Source organism: Tupaia chinensis, unplaced genomic scaffold (assembly GCF_000334495.1).
Source record: "Tupaia chinensis unplaced genomic scaffold, TupChi_1.0 Scaffold000414_1, whole genome shotgun sequence".
NCBI lineage: Eukaryota > Metazoa > Chordata > Mammalia > Scandentia > Tupaiidae > Tupaia > Tupaia belangeri.
The window spans coordinates 1-19,123 of NW_006159919.1; the positions used below are offsets into that span (position 1 = coordinate 1).

At 39.2% G+C, this 19,123-nt stretch overlaps 1 protein-coding gene across 1 annotated transcript in view; it reads left to right on the forward strand.

Moving 5' to 3' along the window:
* Window positions 1–2,014: 2,014 nt before the first annotated feature.
* The window catches only part of CDH2 (cadherin 2), a gene marked incomplete at its 5' end in the record, with an annotated part of 37,875 nt that continues 20,766 nt past the window's right edge, over window positions 2,015–19,123 (forward strand). The window contains 3 exon segments of the mRNA XM_006154525.3: window positions 2,015–2,248; window positions 2,616–2,849; window positions 4,816–4,955. Of these exon segments, the coding sequence (XP_006154587.2) occupies window positions 2,015–2,248; window positions 2,616–2,849; window positions 4,816–4,955 (608 nt within the window).

The window sequence follows — 19,123 nt, forward strand, 5'->3', positions numbered from 1 at the left end:
TCTCTCTGTCTTTCTCTGTCTTTCTAGTGACCACATGTGAACAAAAAAGTTCTCAAAAAAAAAGAAACACAAAAAACTGTTCATTTTATTTTTTCTTTGTTTCTGTTGTTAAATAGACACAGTGATATCAGTACGTAACTTCTAGTATTTGGGGGAAGATAAAATGGCTTCTATACATAAAACATGTAAAACAGTGCCTGGCACAAGCTAACCACTTGAATAAATGTTTCTGTTGTGTTAATATTGGACTGTCAGAAAAGTCATGACATTTTTTCTATGTTTTTCTATGCAAAAATGTATCATGACTTTTCCAACAACCCAAAAACTTCAAAACTGAATCACACACAACCATATTGTAAAATATTTGTAGTGTTAGACTATGAAAGCTAGCATTTAATAAAAATAGCAGGCTTCAATTTGGTAGTCAAGATGTGCAGTTTGAAGAGGATTGCCTATCAACACTTCTGATAAGAACACTTTCAATGAGCCTTTTCAAATCCTGTATAATAAGATTCTGTGAGATTACTATCTAGTGTAAATCTGTGTTGACAGGGCCACAGCAATATTTCTTATCCTTTCTACTGCAGGACTGAATGTGTAAATGTTTAGATTTGAAATTTTGTAGGAGCAGCCCCCACCATCACACATCAAAGCATAGCATTTGAGTCTGTTCTGTGCCTTCTCGGCATAAATAGACAGTAATTTTTCTTTACAGTGGAACGGTTCAAGTGAATATCTTAAACAATTATGTTGAGATTTAAAGAGCCATAAAATTATATGGATGTATGTTGGTCGTGGGGTACATCCACATTTTTCATTCACTAAGGTCGATTATTGTCTAACTGAAAGGGTATTTGATCTGAGAGAGAAGGGAGCTGCTTCATCTATTTACCTGTTGATGTTTTGCAAATACACTTGACTTTAAATCACAGGCAGGATTTGGAGCCCCATTTCTGTACACACCTTCCCAGTTGCATGACCTTGGGCAGATCATTTATGTTTCTGGAGCATTATTATACATACATATGTATGTATTTATGTGTATGTATGTGTGTGTATATATGTATATATATCACATATTATACATATATGTATAATATGTGATATATATACATATATACACACACATACATACACATAAATACATACATATGTATGTATTTATGTGTATGTATGTGTGTGTATATATGTATATATATCACATATTATACATATATGTATAAACATTTATAGTATAGCAGAAGCCAAGTCATCTGACAAAATTACACACAGGTGGTAAAGAAAATTTTTCATAGTGGAAAGAGAATGATGGGGTTCGGGTCAGGCAGGCCAATCTTTAGTAACAGTTCTACCCCTTTTTAAGAGTTTGTAGCCTGGGCAGTTTATGGAGACCCTAGGTTTCTCATTTGTTTAAACCTGTTCGCAGGATTACAACGAAGTAATGTACAAAGAACAACCTGGTGCTTCCTCAGACGGGTATTTGGTTGATCTATAAGTGTCATTTCTGTTCTTCATGGTGATGTTCCTTGAGATGAGAGTGATGGTTCTGTTTTACATCTCTGTAGACTCAAAAGGTCATGGTTGGGATTGAGCTTTAACAGCATTCTAAAATTATTTCATGCACACATCTTCTTTCTCCATCAAAAGAGTAGAATCTGCAGGATCACGAACCCTGCATCTGCTTCTCCAAATCCCCACAGTGCCTGGAGGAGCTTGGTATGCACAGCCCCTGAGTAATGGACTGTGAGGGCAGGGAAGGCTGAGGACCCTTGAGCAGGAGCATACATTGTCATGTTCAGCTATTACAGAGCAGCAGTGACCGCTCAGAGTCATCTTAGGAGGGTTACAAGAGGGGCCCTAGTTCTGAAAACAGTCTCCTAGATGCTGTGGCTTCTAGATGTTTCCGAAGTTACACAATTATAAGAGCAAGAAGAGTAAAAATTTTGAGAATTGCACCATATAGCTCATCAGAGAGAATTGTTCAGCATCCATTTGTGGTTTTTCTCCTTTTAAGGAATTCCTCCTATGAGTGGAACAGGAACACTGCAGATCTATTTACTTGATATCAATGACAATGCCCCTCAAGTGTTACCTCAAGAGGCAGAGACCTGTGAAACTCCAGACCCCAATTCAATTAACATCACCGCACTTGATTATGACATTGATCCAAATGCTGGGCCGTTTGCTTTTGATCTTCCTTTATCTCCAGTGACTATTAAGAGAAATTGGACCATCACTCGGCTTAATGGTAAGAATAGGTTAATTATGTGAATATATGTGCAGTTGAGAGGTTTTGAATCCTGATATGAAAAGTTAATTTTTATGTGCTTCATAAACTTCTCATTAAATATATTTTAAAAGCTACTTAAAGTTTAAATAAGAAAGTGAAAGTTCTTAAAGACAAAAAAAACCCCGAAAGCCTTCACAATGGAGCATAGTCACAATCCATTTCATGTGTACAGTTAGGTAGTAAATATATTCTGGAAAATGCTGTGTGTGTGTGTGTGTGTGTGTGTGTGTGTGTGTGTGTGTGTATAGATAGATAGATATATATACATATTTTATCACATTAAGTAGTGACTGCCAAACTGCATTTCTCTCTCTTTTTTGTATAGGTGATTTTGCTCAGCTTAATTTAAAGATAAAATTTCTTGAAGCTGGTATCTATGAGGTTCCCATCATTATCACGGATTCGGGTAATCCTCCCAAGTCAAATATTTCCATCCTGCGTGTGAAAGTTTGCCAGTGTGACTCCAATGGGGACTGCACAGATGTGGACAGGATTGTGGGTGCGGGGCTCGGCACGGGTGCCATCATTGCCATCCTTCTCTGCATCATCATCCTGCTCAGTAAGTACTTTGTCCCTTAGGTCTTAATTCCTTTTGCTTCTAGGAAGTTCAGCAAAGTAACTTGTGGCTGTTGTTTTGCAAAGTAATCGGACAACTCCCTTTGACCTCTGAGTATTTTCTTGCCAATCGTAGGCTGGACAGTCAAGTCCACTTCAGAATGAAAACACCCGGACCACTGTTTCCAGCACGTACACATTTGCAACAAGCCTGGCCAGCAATTCTCTTCCTTGCCTTTTCCCCATCTTCTAATGCTGATGGCTTGCGGAAGTATAGCAAACCCTTTCCGTAAAATAATGTTAAATAGTCCTAAGCTTGAGCACTTACCTTACGATTCGAGTGTGAATTTATGGCACGTAGTTGATGATTTGGGAAAATGAGTATATTGCTTTCCTTCACTTTCCTTCATATAAAGCGCAGTCAGCAACCTGCTTCAGTCATGCGAGCATCAAGATATTTGTTTCTGAAGGGCTGGGTAAAATAGTAAAAGACTGTACTTCACATACAGCACGTTTGATAATGGAAATGATTACACAGTTCAATAAATTGTCTGTCTTTAGAGTAAGTGTAGATTAAGGAATTGCTCCTTTTTAGGATACTTTGCAATCTTTGGTTCAGTGGAATGCAAGAAATTAACCACTGGAAAGTACTTTAGAAACCACTTCTAAGCATGCAGGTTAAAAGAATAAATTGCCTGGGCTCTGTGTTTTATTGTGGAATAGCAGCAGGACTTAGTTTATTGTGCAATCATGCTATGCACCAATCACTTTCTTGAAAATGTTGGCCATTTCTTTTATGTTTTCTCCATTTACAAGTGTTCTGGTAATTTAGAATTCTGTCCCTTTATTCTAAGCAATTACTATAGAAGCCTGAGCATTTTTTACTTCCTGTGTGGAGACTACTTTGCCTATAATTTGAAACCTGCATGCTATACTAATAATCCACTTGCTAGATTTAGCCCTGGAACAATGGCAAATGAGATCATGTATCTGGCTTTAAAAGGAGGATATTTACTTTTATGGCCAATAATAAAAATGTGCTCAAATAGGAGTCATTAAATCTTTTGCTTCAAGATGTAAACTGATACCCCCAGATTTTAGACACAGTTTGTCCCTAGATATGCACTTAGGGATATGTTTCGATTTCAACTGAAATGTGGCATTGTTGTCAATGTTGCCAAGAAATACCTAGGCAGGATGGGTTATGGCATGAAGAAGTAACTATGGCATTTTGAAGGAAAATGAATCAGTGCTGATTTTTAACATCAGCTCTCTAGAAAATGTATGATTCTAGACCTGGCACAAAAGTGTAAAGCACAAAAGTCTAATTTTATTTCAGTGCTCAAACTAATCCCCTAGCTTTCTGAGTTGAAACATGGAGTTTGACATCGAAGGAAATGCAGAATAGTGCTGCAGAAAAACACCAGTCTCAGTGAGTCAAAAACAAAACAAAACAAACCTTCAGGATCCGATTTCTGATCCAATTTCAATCTATTACCTGAGTCAGGTATCTAGGCAAGCACCATTCTCTTGGAAAAGTGCTATTTCTCTGTGTATTTGGGAGATAACAATGTCTGACCACCCTCATTAAAACAGTCTGTAACAACCTAACTTACATGCAATTTTGATTTTAGAGTTTACATTCTATTAAGGCGATGTACCCCACAGCAAGTCAAAATAAAGACAGGAAATGTTATTGTTCTCACATGTAGATAGATGATGAAGCTGAGGACAGAGATGTTTATCCAGTGAGTTCAGTGGGTACGGGGGACAAGAACCAAAGTCTTCTATTCTAAACCCAGTGCTTAGGCCCCCTTTATCTTGCATTTTTTTTAATTTGATAGAAATAGATACTAGAGTGACAAGTACAAGCCTTGAACCAATCTAAGATTTAGTGTTGATACTGTGAGTAGATAGGTTGTGCTTAAAAAAAAATGACATGTTCTGTATTTTTCCTTTTTCCTCCCTAGTCCTCGTTCTGATGTTTGTGGTGTGGATGAAACGCCGGGACAAAGAACGCCAAGCCAAACAACTTTTAATTGATCCAGAAGATGATGTAAGAGATAATATTTTAAAATATGATGAAGAAGGTGGAGGAGAAGAAGACCAGGTGAGTCATAGTGTAAATCTTCAAATGGAAAATTAAATAGTGGGAAACGTATTAGAACATGCAATAAGAAAATGGTATCAGGTTTTCTTTCTGTTACCCCTTTATCAGTCTTTTGGTGAATTCTTTCCTGTGTGTGCTGCACATTTCTAGATTTTTCTCCAAAGTACCAAATATCATTGTATTTATTTTGCAGGAAAATCATTAACATTGTCCCTAAGATTTAAATCTAATTTCAGTTATATTTGTACTAATAAAAATAACTTATTAGTATCATTGGGGCCAGCAGGTGATATGGTCAACCATGGTTCGAGTCCTGGCCCCAAATAAAAATAACTTATTAGTACCGTTGGGGCCAGCAGGTGGTATGGTCAGCCATGGTTCGAGTCCTGGCCCCCGTCAACTTGCTTGCTCACTCACTCTCCCTTCTCTCTCGCTTTCTTCATCTCTCTGTCTCTGGGAAAGACACATGCCTTATAGCAAATTAAAAAATAATACCGATAATGAGTAAAATTGAATAAATCTTTAAAAAACCTATTTTGTTTATACTTTTTCTTTATTGCAGATCTAAAATATAACTAGTTATTTATATGTAGGATATAAGAAGCTCTAAGACTATTAATTCCATAAACATTTAACAAATGAAATATTCCTGTCGTTTTTAACCCTTGATGACAAATAGATGAGCAGAGCCAACAAAATCTGCCCCCAAGGGCCTTAAATTACTGAGGAATTTGCAGTTAAAGAAAACACCTAGTTCAAGCTTTTATCCGTAGCTTCTCTTATGGTGTTTGGCTCATACTGGCTTTTCAATAGATGTGGACATTCCCTTCTACTGTTAAATAACGTGAACTTTCCTATCACTGTGAACATAAGGAACACCATCCCTGGTACGGATGGGAAAGACTAGTATATGAAAACTGAGATTTCTGTCAGCTCAACAGCAATAGCTAACATTTGAAGGTATGTAGTACAAGTGAGGCGTTTTGCTAAGTAAATTAAATGCCATCTCTTAAGTCTTTGATGTTAGTAGTGTAAATATGTCCCCCCCCCCTTTTTTTTTTGATAGAAAATCACACCTAAGGATTATCAGGTTTTACAAAGTCAGATACCAAGGGACCTGGCCACAGCATGTGTGGGGCTAAGATGCTGGGCCTCACAGTCTGAGAGCAGTGAGAGGGCAGGATTCGATTACCGGTTCAACCTAAAGACCTTGGATGGTGGTGTGCTCCTGTAATCCCAGTGACTCAGGGAAGCTGAGGCAGAGGAGGATCATGACTCAGCGAGACTTTATCTTTAAACACACACACACACACACACACACACACACACACACACAGTTACATTCTTAGGAAGTATTAAATGCAGGATTTGAAGTCTGTCTGGCATCACAGCCTAAACTAACTACTCTGAAGTGGTTCTTGTTGAAATCATCTGAAAGATATTAATTTAATCCACAAGAAATAGCTCTGACAGGTATTTCTTAGATACATGTGATAGTTACATTATTTCTACTTACTAATGGTCTGATAAAGAACCCAGAAGTCTTGGGGTTTTTTTTTTATCATTGTCAGTAAATTAAACTGTACTGTCTTCAGTTCCTATGGGACATATTGAAAGCTGTTAACTTGAATAAAAACAAATTTTCATGAACTTTTTCTCATTTTTCACTCCTTTCAGGAAATAATGTTACTTTCTATTTTACAAAATACATTCAACTCCAGTAATGTTTATCTTTTTGTTTTGTTTTGCTTTAGCTTTTTGCCATAGGTCATGTGTGCTTGCTAGAGAAAGAGCCAGCAAGAGGGAAAGTGAGAAATCAACCCCCAGAGGGGATGGCCATACCACAATCCATTCTCCTCTATCCCTTTCTGGATTTGAGCATGATTTTTAACCACATGTCTGGGACTCGAACCATGAGGGGCTATGTGAAAGTCCAGCACTTGAACTGCCACAACCCCCTGCTGGCCTCTGTTTAATCTTTGTGTGTGCTGGTAGAGTTTTCTATTTTGTGTTTTTAGAAAAGTTGTGTAATTTGCTCTCAGAGTTTGTAACTGTCAGAGTAAGGACTTCAGCCTATGTCTTCTGATTCCAAGCTCTGTGCTTAGTTCACAATATCTCAACTCTTTCATTTAGAAGAGATGCATATTGAAAATATGTTGAAAACTTGACTCAAGTGTATAAGGCTGTTGTGAATACTGACTAATTAAAGTGATTCTATAAATATACCCCAGGGTTTCTTGCTTGAAATGTCTTTGAATATTCAAATTCATGTTTTGCTTAATCCTTAATTAATCTATCCTTTCAGTTTCCTAGGCTGTGTTCAAGATCAACAAATGTATATTGATCACATTCTCTCATAAATCTTCTACTTCCGGTATTTCATTTTTCATGTCCTTTTGCATAATTTTCAAGGCATCAATTTAAGCCCAACTCAAACAACCTTCTGTAGAATTATTAGTAACTGGAAGACCACCGGTAATAACTGGATACTATAGAGAATTGGAAACCCAGAGACAAAAAAACACAAAATAGTTATTGGCATCTATGGATCTGGACTGGGGCATTTAATGTCATCTGATCTCAATCTTTTTCTACCTCTCCCAGTGGGCCAGCCCTTTCAAAAATTATTTAGTCTTTCAGTGGTAAAACTCAGTGCTTTGAGTATGCCGGTCACACCCTTGCTCATGATCTGGGGCTGGCTAAAGACTGTGGATGGTCACAGTGTCAAGACCCCACTGAGTGTGCTGTATCTACCTCTCTCTCCCTACTGTCTCTCTCACTTGCTCATGTAAGAAATCTCTAAACTTTTTTAAAAAACAATTGTTTAATAAGATTTTCTTATTATACTTATTTTAGGAAAGTCTTATTTCATTTAAGGACTTTATCCACTTGCATTAATGCTTGAGATCATGTGATAGAACATCCGTGCTACAAGCTTTATTAAAATCATGATCATAAATCCTGAACCTCTTTTCCTCATCTCTGAAATTTTCTTTGCTCCCAGTTACTCTTTGGCATGAAAGTGTTGTTTCCTACCCACTTCTCCACTAGTTCAAGGACTCGGGTGGAGCTTTCTCTGTGCTGTGGTCTGATTTTTTTATTTGGCCCTGATCTCACTATGTAGCCTCTTGATTTTTTGATGGCATTTTAGTCCAAATCAAAAGCCTTTACTTGTCTTTTATCCTCCATCACAATTTCCATGCACAGTTCTCACTGTCAAAAATTATTATAAAATTACACTTTGGATTTTTTCATTCCTTCTAATTTTAACGTAAAATATGTGACACAGGAATGTTGCAACAACAGTTCTGTCTTCTCTACTCCTGAAGCAGTTCATGAAATCCACTCACTTCTTCCTACCCCCAGGCCACTCCCTTCACTTCCATCAGGACTATCTCTATCCTCCAAACCCTAAGGGCATTTTGTGTCTCATTTAACACCCCTGTCCATTCTTTGAAATCTGTAAGTCAAGACTTCATCCTTGCACCAACCTTTGGGGTGCCCTCTTGTGTACCTGGTAAAGGCCCATAGGAAACAGATTGGCAGTATGTACAGACCTATTCAAGCTGTGATTCCATCAAGCCTGTCCACACCTGATTACTAAAGTTTCCTTCAAAGTTTGGGTGATTTCTCCTTATGCCTTGTAATGGCAATTCCTTTCTTCCCCCTCTTAATTCTTTTCTGGAGCAAAAGCAGCTATGAGTCTTCTTTTTCCTGGAAAGAGCTTATCTATGTCTTTATTTTCATTCAGTTAGGCCTCATTATCTTCTCAGCTGTTATAGTTTCCAAAAACTGTGATTTGGTAACTTTTCAGGTTTTTTCTTGGTGATGAGAGTATGAATAATAGATTCATGACTTTCTGTATTTCAACCATAAGCAGAAACTTCCCTCGGGTTTAAGAGTGTAGCCACCACTCATATCAACAAAGAACATTTCCAGTACCTAAACTGTCCCTTATAATCTCCATCAGGACATACATTTTCTACAGAGAGTAACTATTACTTTTTATCTCTATCACTGTAAATTAGGTTTACGTCTTTTTTAATTCTATGGAAGTGGATGACATACAGTAAGCACTTTGTGTGTGTTACTGCCCATGTTTAGCATTATACACTGAGATCTCTCCATCCTGTATAGAGAAGTAGTTCATTTTTGTCATTGCTGAATAGTATTCTGTTGTAAGAATTCACTACATTTTATTTATTCATTCTACTGAATTTGGGCATTTCAGTTTATCCAGTTGGATTACGATGAATAAAACTACTATGAACGTGCTTGCACATATGTTTTGGTGCATTTATGTTGGTGTGTGTAGAGGAGTTTAATTTCTACACCTAAAGGGTGCAAATGTACAGATTTAGTACAGTTCTGATAATTTTGCAAAATAATTGCCTGGGTTACACCTCCTCTTCCTAAGTGGTATATGAAAGTTCTAATTACTGACATGTTCACACTTACTAGCACATGGGTTTTTTTCAGTCTTTTTAAACTTTAGCCACTTTGATGATATATGTCTCATTATGGTTTAATTGGGATATTTCTGCTGACTTATTTACCATTTTGTTATCTTCTTTCACAAAGTTGCTGTTCACGCTGTTTGTCTACTTTTATACTGGATTATCTTTCTCTCAGTGATTTGTAGAAGGTTCTTATATATTAAGTATGAGTTATTTGTCTACTGTCACTTACCGAACAGATAAACCTTTATCACGGTATCACAGTGGTTCATAGTCATAAGCGGGTGATTAAATAAGTGTGATTCAGTAGGTTAGCATCTTGGTGTTCTAGGCTGTGCTTGTTCTGTCTGTCTGTTCTGAGAGTATGTTGTTTTAACTACTGTAGCTTTCTAATGTCTTCATGTCTAGTAGAGTAAGGCCTCTTGACAATATTCTTCAAGGTTTCTTTTTTTTTTTTTTGAGATAATTTGGTGATTCTAAGTTTTTAGTTTCCTTAAGAAAAGGAAGGAACCTCTTTACTTACTATTTTTAGAGACATGATTTTGCTATATTGCCTAGGTTACCCTCAAACTCACAGTCCTCCTGCCTTAGTCTCCCAAGTGACTAGGATTACAAAGGCATGCACCATTACATCCAACTGAAGCTATTCATTTAATGATCTTCTTTTGCAGCTGTATTTAATCCAAGTACTTCATTTTCTAAATAGATATTATTGCTTTAAATCATAAGGGAAAAAAAATTGTTGGCAGTTCCTGAGAAGTTCAGCTTTGTGAAATACACTGCATTCTATTTTCCATAATGCACTTGTTAGGAATTCTGCGTCTTTGAAGTGTGCATTAAGCCTTTTTGGCAACATAACATGATTCATAATTTTTTATTAGGTTTTTAGAAGATACTGTCTTTGCAACAATGGGTCTTGGAAATGGTGCCGTGCTACCCTCTAGACAAGTCTTAGTCGATTTTTATTATAAATGGCTGATATTTAATGGAGCATGTGCACTACCCTGAGATGTGGATGGGGACTATGCCACAGTAAATGGACGTGGCTTTTGATAATCAAGCACTGGTATGGTCTGCTTGATTTCTCAGTGGGACTTCAAGAATTATTTTTGCCATGCTGGATAGTATGCTGTTCTAAGGCTCAGCTATGTTTTGTTTTCCCAGTTTTAAAGGTTGGGTAAGTCTCAGAAGTCAGAGTAGGTAGTTGGTACATGCCAGATAATGACTGTGGTTACAGTAAGCGCAGGTTGGTGGCAGCCGTCTGGAGATTAGCTTGAAGTTACCTCAGCCAAGATTCCTATTCTTCCTGCCAAAACAAAGTATCCTTCTTACCAGGATCTGGCTGATTAGAAAGAAAACAAAGCAAAATAATCCTTTACAAAAGTAGTCCTTATCTTCCCTGCTTTGGGCTGGCATCTCTATCTAAATTCTGTCTGTCTAGGTACAGGTTCCTAATCTTTAACTAACTCCAAGGAGCCTAAAAAAAAAAAAAAAAAGAAAGAAAAGAAAAAAAGAAAAACACATCTGACTGTCATTTTCCTGTCTCATGTACAGTAGACTGTTGTCAGGGCTGTGGATATTGTGTTCCTGTTCAGGAGACTATGTTGGGTCCATATTTGAAACCGGGATTAGATGTGTTCTGACAGAAGTGTTATCTCCACGCAGGGCTGCTGGCTGGTGGACAGACACTTTTAGTAGACTGTCCAATCTCTTTTCAGAGGGTGAGGTTTCTTCTTTTATCTGCTTCACTGCTCTAATCAGCAGGGCTTTTGCTGGTTATCAAGGCATGTTTAATTATCCTCATTAGCAAATGTCCTTCAGTGCCCTTTTGGCCAGTGGAACTGGTTGTAGATACTGTATATCGTTTTCAGTATCTATTTCCTTCCATTATCGGCATCACAAATAAAATCGGAGTAAATGTATAATATAGCCAGGGCCTCAGGGTAGGAAGCAGAACCTGTTAGCTTCCTGCTCTTACAGGCTTAGACTTAATTATGATTATTCTTATATTAAACAAACATTTATGGAGTATGTATTACATTTACAACATGCACTGGTGCTCACTCGAAACAACCTTTTATTTGACTCATTTGCCATTATGTTCCTTTAATTTCTATAATAATAGCAAGAACTATTGTTTGGGGCCAACAGATGATGTGATGGTTAAGGTGCTGAACTTCCATATGGCCAACCATGATTCAAGTTCCACGCCTGGAGACTTGAAACTCATACTGGGCACATGTGTGCGATTCAAGTTCCACGCCTGGAGACTTGAAATTCATACTGGGCATGTGTGTGCGTTCCCAAAATCCCGAATGAAGAATGGAGGAGAAGGAGTTGTGGAATGCGAGGGATGATTTCTCACTTTTCCTCTCTCTGTCTCTCTCTAGCGAGCAAATATGCCCTATGGCAAAGACCGAAAATAAATAAATACAAACTATTGTTGGGTGTACCTGTGGGTTACGCACAGAACTGCGTACTTTGTATATGTTATTGCTTTTGACTTTCCTCCTGCCACTACACGATGTAGGCATACATGCTAGGAAATAGCAAGTAGGGATTAATCAGTCTGCAAAAAATAATCGTGTCCACCTGAGTCCAGAGGAGATGATGTGCTTACCATACCTTATACCATGCTGAGCAAAGCTCCTGCTCAACCAATCAATTAAACCTTGTCTTTCAGCATGTCATTTGAATTTATCAGACAGCTGTCTTATCCTTGAAGCATGCTCTGGGACACCCAGCAGCTTCCTCTGCTCTCAGAATTTGACTTGGAAAATTTACCACACGCAGGGCCTTGGGCTGCTGTGGGAACTCCCCATCTGTGAAAGAAGGGGCTGCTGCTCATCTTGGGAGGTTTCAAATGATACTCAATAGACTCTGGGAGCCTTTGGGCCTGGAGAAGTGGCTCAAGGGAGCAATACCAGCAGTAAGGAAGCAGGGTGGAGTTGACAGTAAATTAGAGATCAGAGCTGAGGCTGACTAGAACAGGCCATGACAGACAGACCATGTGGCTGCGTAAAGAGCCACACCGGTTTTCTCTTGCTGACACTTAGATTCTTTACCCATGTCTCCGAGGCCTGTGCTCTCCTGCCCACAGCTGCTGCAGGGGAACTGTCCATTGGTTCCATTTCTTCTCTCTGTCCCCTTACAGAAGACCCAGAACCTCTGGAGTTCAGAGAATGCTGTAGGTTTCACATCTCAAGACTGACAGGACTCTGAATTCCCAAATTTGGGTCCTTAAATTTTAAAGGCACATAAAGGGCTAGTTTCTTTGCCATCCGACCTTTCCAAGAAAGTAGCTTATGGGACTGACCCCATAGCCTAGTGGTCCAGGGAGCCGGATCCCACATGGCCAACTATGGTTTGACTCCTAGCCCTGGCAGCTTGAAATACATTCCATGTACATGTGCATACGTGCTCCAAATGTTGACAGGATGGAGAAATGGAGGGGAAGGGATCATAGTGTGACCACGTTCCATTGGGAGGTGCTTTCTCTCTCTGTCCTTCTTTCTGTCTTTGGAAATTGCATGTGCCTTCTATCAGTTAAAATAAATGAATAAGTTAGGGAAAAAATAATTACCTAATACCAGTACCAACCCTAGTAGTTTGGGGAATGTGTCTGAAAGATTGATCCTGTGCCACTTTAAAGTAACACTTCAGGGCCAACCAGTGGTGTGGTGGTTAAGGCAGCTAGACCCCATATGGCCAACTGTGTGGTTTGAGTTCCACACTAGTGGCTTAAAAAAGTACACCAGCCACATGTGCGTGCATGTTCAAAATCCTGAAAATGGGGAGAAATGGAGGAGAAAGGATTGGGATGTGACCATCCCCCATGGGGTATATGTTCTCATTGTCTCTCTTTCTCTCTTTCTCTCTGACCGTGCAAACACCCTTTGGGAAATATAAATAAATAATGAACATGCAAATAAATAAGAAATGACGGTTCATACACGGGTGGTCTGTTCATCCATAGCTCATGGAATTCACATCAAATTCTTGTTTCCCAATCTTTTCAAAAAAGAATGGAAGTATCTAAAAGCAGGCTGTATTCTGGCCTGACAATAATTATTGGACACTAAATAGAATCTTCCCTCTTTAAGCAGGGTAAGCATGTTCCGGTAATTTTTTTTTCCTTTTTTCTCTTGTTTCTGTTTATATTTTGTTGTTTATTTTCGTTGTTTTTTGGTATCCAACTGGCATTGTTGGTTTATGTTATCACCCTGTGCTTTATAGATTTTTTTTTTTTGCAGATTTTGGTTAATGTATGTAATATGCATTAGGCTTTGAATGAACAAAAACATTTTTTCCATGAGGAGGAGGTTCTGTAGTGTTCTGAAACCATGGGAAAGTTTCTACTAAAGTACCAGTTTTAAAAAAGAAAGGGGCTGGGAACCAGCAGTTAGCATAATGGCTATGTCGCTGGTTCATGTCCCGGACCCGGTGGCTTAAAACGCATGCTGGGCGCGTGTGCGGGCGTCCCCAAGATCCCGAGAGGAGAATGGAGGAGAAGGGATTGCGGCGTGACCATCCCCCCTGGGGGGTGATTTCTTGCTTTCTGTCTCTATGTCTCTCTGTCTGTCTGGCGAGCACACGTGCCCTATAGTGAAAATCTCTCCAAAAAAAAAAAAGAAAAAAAGAAACCAAGAAAGGGGCTGACAGGTGGCATAGTGCTTAAGAGTATAGACTCCCACATGGTTAACCGTGGTTTGAGTCCCAGACCTGGCAGCTTGAAACATGTTGGCCATGTGTGTGTGTGCCCCAAATCCCAGGATGAGAATGGAAGAGAAGAGATTGCAGTGTGGTTTTCTGCCCAGGTGGGGGCGGGGGTGATTTCTCACTTTTTTCTCTCATTGTCTCTTACTGTCTCTTTGGCAAGCACATGGCCCTGTGCCAAAAGCTTAAAAATGAAAAGAAAGAAAGAAAAGGAAAAATAAAGAAAGAAGAAGAAAGAAGGAAAGAAAGAGAAAGGAAGGAAGGAAAGGAAAGGAGATTTGCAAGGGCATTAATCACACAAATACATTTAGTCTAATGTATTAGTTAAAAAAGATTAGCTGCTATAATAAATTCTAAAATGTCACTGACCTAAGACCACTTGAAATGTAGTTCTTGCTTACTTAACAGAAATTGTTTCAGGTCGTGGGCATGTAGGTCTGCTCTACACTGCATAGTCATTCAAGGATCCAGAGTGCCAAAGCCTCATCTACTTGTGGTTCTCAAGGCCACCCTAGAGATACATACACGGAACCATTGGATGGTGACGGATATGGAGGGTGATGAGAGATTGTTATGAGTCAGGCCTGGAAGTACACACACCTATTCTATTCCCATTTCCCTGGGAACTATCCCCTCGTTGTGTGCCTAGAAAGAAGAATAGTTTTGGAGACCAATTGAGATCTCTGCCCCAACCAGAGTTAGGTACTTGAATTTAGAGAATCTCCTGAGAGATTCCATGAGTACAGTTTGAACCCCACTCAGAATAGGTTACGTTGGTCTAAGCAATCCAGACATGCCAGAGAGAAGTGTGTCTCTGGAGATGAGGGACACGGCGGCAACAGCTCTGAAAATTAGATACTGTATGGGAAGTAGTGTGTATGGTTCCCCCAGACCGGCGCAGTTTCTGGTACTCTCCAAAACACTGAAGTTTCCCTAATCAGAGCCCATCACTTTCTCATGTAAGGAACCACAGATAATTTCAGGATAAAGGGAGCCTGATAGGAGCTTATTTTAGTGGCCTAGGTTTTCAGAGCCCAGACAATCTGAATGTAATTGCTTTGTGTCAACTGATTTAATGAAATTTATTTCTTAAGCGATTGTGGAAACTAGTCTCAGTACTTAAGTGGATGAGACCCCTTGAGTCTCCATGACACAGAAAACACCATCCAGCAGAGTTCATGTGCCTGAGATGGAGTAAGGACCCACAGTTCTTATGAGCTGGGATTTGGCTTTTAGGAAGGGGGACTGTTTTCTCCTAAGATGGAGTCTTGCTGTGTCATGAGCCTCCTGCTTCATCTTCCTAAATCACTGGGCTTACAGGTGCATGTCATTACGTCAGCCATTAGGGTGAAGTGGGAATGGAATCTAGGCCTCCCTTGTGGTGGGAGCTAGTGTGTTGGCAACGTGCACTACCACAGCGGGGTTGGAAATGGGGACTTGGAGAGTTAACGACTCAGTTTCTCCTTTCATTGCCTGTCCATTTTGCAATGAACACTGCTTTAAGATCTAATTGCCTGTCCTTTATACCTGTACCATGTTATTTCATACTTTCTTGGCTTAATCCATATCTTTACTTTTGTAGTTATTATATTTAACCATCAGATTCGTGTCAAGATGTCTTGTCCTGGGATCCCAGTCAAGACTGGTCTGCAGTCCACAGTATCTCATGCCTCCCTCTATTTTGAGCTTCTACATCCAGACCTTTTATTTTGAGAGATTTTTGCTGTCAGGTGTGTGTGCTCACCAGAAAGACAGAGACAGAGAGACGGAAAGTGAGAAATCAACCCCTGGGAGGATGGCCCCTCTCCTCCATTCTCCTCTTGGGATCTTGGGCATGCACATACATGTGCCTGGCATGAGTTTAAGCCACCGGGTCTGGGACTCAAACTACGGTCGACTACATGGGAATCCAGCGACATAGCCACCAACTGTTGGTCCCAGGCCTCCAGTCCAGATCCTGGCCTTAAGTTCTGTGAATGCAGGACCTTGTCACATTAGATCTACAGCAGCTGGCACTTGGCAGGCACTCCTAGAATGTTAGCTGAATATATGGAACCCTCTTCCTGAATCTCTAATTTAGTTTGCAGCTCTATCTCAGGGTTAATTGAACTGGTACGTCCCTGATAACTTTCTTTCATCTTTTAAGATTGCTCATGTCTTCATAAATGATCACAATCAAAATGCTAGCCTTCATTGCACATTTGTTCTGTGACAGGCAGCATGGACTCTCATTGTGTGTGCGTCTCACAGTGTTCCTGTTGACTGTATGAAGTAAATATTGCTCTTAGCCTAGTTTTCAAGTCCAGGTCTATGTGACTTGAGAGTCGAAATTCTTAGGCACTCTACTGAAGGCCATATGATAGATGTTTTATTTAGTCTTACTTTCTATAGCTGGCCAGTGCTACTGGATAAGACAAGCAAGGCTAGGTACTTAGCCACAGTTTATTAAATGGCTTTAGAACAAGCAAATGACACTAATAAAATTAAAATCTATGTAAACAATCTGAGTAGCCAAATTATTAAAATTTTTGTGCGTGCAATCTGGACCATAGGAACTAAAATTTTAAATCCTAAATTTTAAATTTTAAATTTCAAACCCCCTTAGGAAGGGGGACTGTTTTCCCCTAAGATGAAGTCTTGCTGTGTTGTGATCCTCCTGCGTCATCTTCCTAAGTCACTGGGATTATAGGTGCATGTTACTGCATCAGCCATTAGGGTGGAGTGGGAATGGAATCTAGCCTCCCTTGTGGTGGGAGCTAGTGTGTCGGCAACATGCACTACCACAGCGGGGTCGGAAATGGGACTTGGAGAGTTAATGACTCAGTTTCTCCTTTCATTGCCTGTCCATTTTGCAGTTCACACTGTAATTAACACTGGCAGGATGCCTAAAAAGAAAAGAGCACAAGTCCAAGAAATCCCCTTGAGATCAAACTAGTCCTTGACTAAGTCAAGAGATTGAACACTTGGTCTTACCAAGATAGAATGATTTTAATTTTTAGCCAAGTAGTGCCATTTTTGTGTTTTTGTAAGGAGAAAGAACTTGAAAGGTGGACTTAAAAATGGGTTTGGTTGGCTATACTTCTGTCTTACAGAAAGATAATGTTTGGAAGGGTTCAGAAATGTATTCATGTGTATAGTGTGGTAACTTAATTGCTTGGAAGAGATAGGAAATGACAAGCATTAGCAGAAAAAAGATAGTTTATATTTCAGGAGATGCATCATCTTTCTGAAAGCTCCGTTACTCTCACAGATTCCTGAAGGCTCTGTGCTTCCATATCCTCGCTTCTTCCAGAAGCACTTCCTTTTCTGCTGCTTACAGCTTCACTTTTCTTATTTTTTAATAGTTCAAGTATAAGGTTCATTATTTTTATGTGTGTCCATTTAAAAGAAGACACCAGACTAAAATCTCTATGTAGTCAGCCTCTGAGTCTGGGACCCAAGAATCTCGTAAGAAACTATTTGTTGAATCAAATCTAATTGAACTCTATATTTGCTGCATTTCTTTCAAAATAATAGGCCATAATTTTACAATGAAAAATAAGTTGTGATAAAATTTGAGCAGTCCCAGATTCTGAAACGAAACCATCATTTTGTACCAAAGAATGAATGAACCTTTACTTCATTCGTAGCATTTTAAAAGAAGCTGTGTTAGGACAGCTTAACAGCAAACCATGGGAGCAGAAACAATGAATGTGTTCCCCCTGATGGGCTATCAGCTACCTCCCTGTGTTAAACGTAGAAAACTGACTATCCACAGATTAAAATGCACATGAAGAGAGAATGTATATCCTTTGTATATTTTAAATCCCCAAGTTTTTATCTCTATTGGGTTTATGATCCAATCCAGAAAAGCTTTTAGCAAATCTTTTATCTTGTGGGTCTTTAACAATCCTTACGATCTATTTAGTTTTTTGCATCATTTTGCCTGTGAGGAGCTTGCCCTCATCACTATATTTCACTAGAAAAGAAAATCAGGTCGTAATGTGATTTACATAACGCATACGAGGGTATTTGACTCACTTGTCAGCAGTTGTATGGTAATGTGTTGACACCTTATCACAATTTTATTCAATTATTTTAATGCCAGGAGCTAGAGAGGGTGAGATAATAATGTACTCCTCTCCCACCTCCACTCCTCTTTGTGCCTGTCTGTAGAGTTTCTTGTCTGTGCCACAGTCAGCTTTTTTCCAAATACTTTTTTTTTCCACTTTGGAATTTTGTTCTTTACTTTCATGTTAGTATTTTTATTTCTCTCAGTCATTCAGTTTTAAAACATCACAACTGTTTATCTTATCTATATGGGAATTGTCAAGTTATTTGCCTTTGCTACTATAAAAGGAAAATATTTCATTTCCACTAGACCTTAATGAGGAGAGAGCAGATCTCTGTTGTGTTTCATTACTGGTTCTCCAGTGAAGCCTGGTAAAAGATGACGGACTTGCTTTTTTTTTTTTTTTTTAAGAGTTTTTTTGTTTGTTTGTTTTTCTTTTTTTATAATAGGGTGATTGCACTTGCCAGAGACATGCAGAAAGACAGAGAGAGAAAGAGACAGAGACAGAGCAAGTGAGAAATCAATCCCCCCCACCCAAGGAGAACAGTCATGCTTCAATCCCTTCTCCATTCCTTTCTTGGGATTTTGGGCATGTGCACACTCACCCAGTGTGAATTTCAAACCACCAGGTCTAGGACTCAACTGTGGTCAGCCATGTAGGCCATATGGAAGTCTAGTACCTTAATCACTAAGCCATCTGCTGGCCCCAAACAGTTCTTTTATAAATTTATTTCTTCCTTGAGCAAGAGAGATGAATAGACAGAGAGACAGAACCGCCTAGACAGTGTCTTGATGCCATGACCCATCCCTAGCCTCAGCCAGCACAGATCATAGGCATCTATGTGCCCAGTGTACTTAGTGGTTCCCCAGGCACAACCCTGAACCTCCTGTATGGAAGAGCATCTCATTTTACTATTCTGTCCTCTGTGTCACTGTCCAGCTCC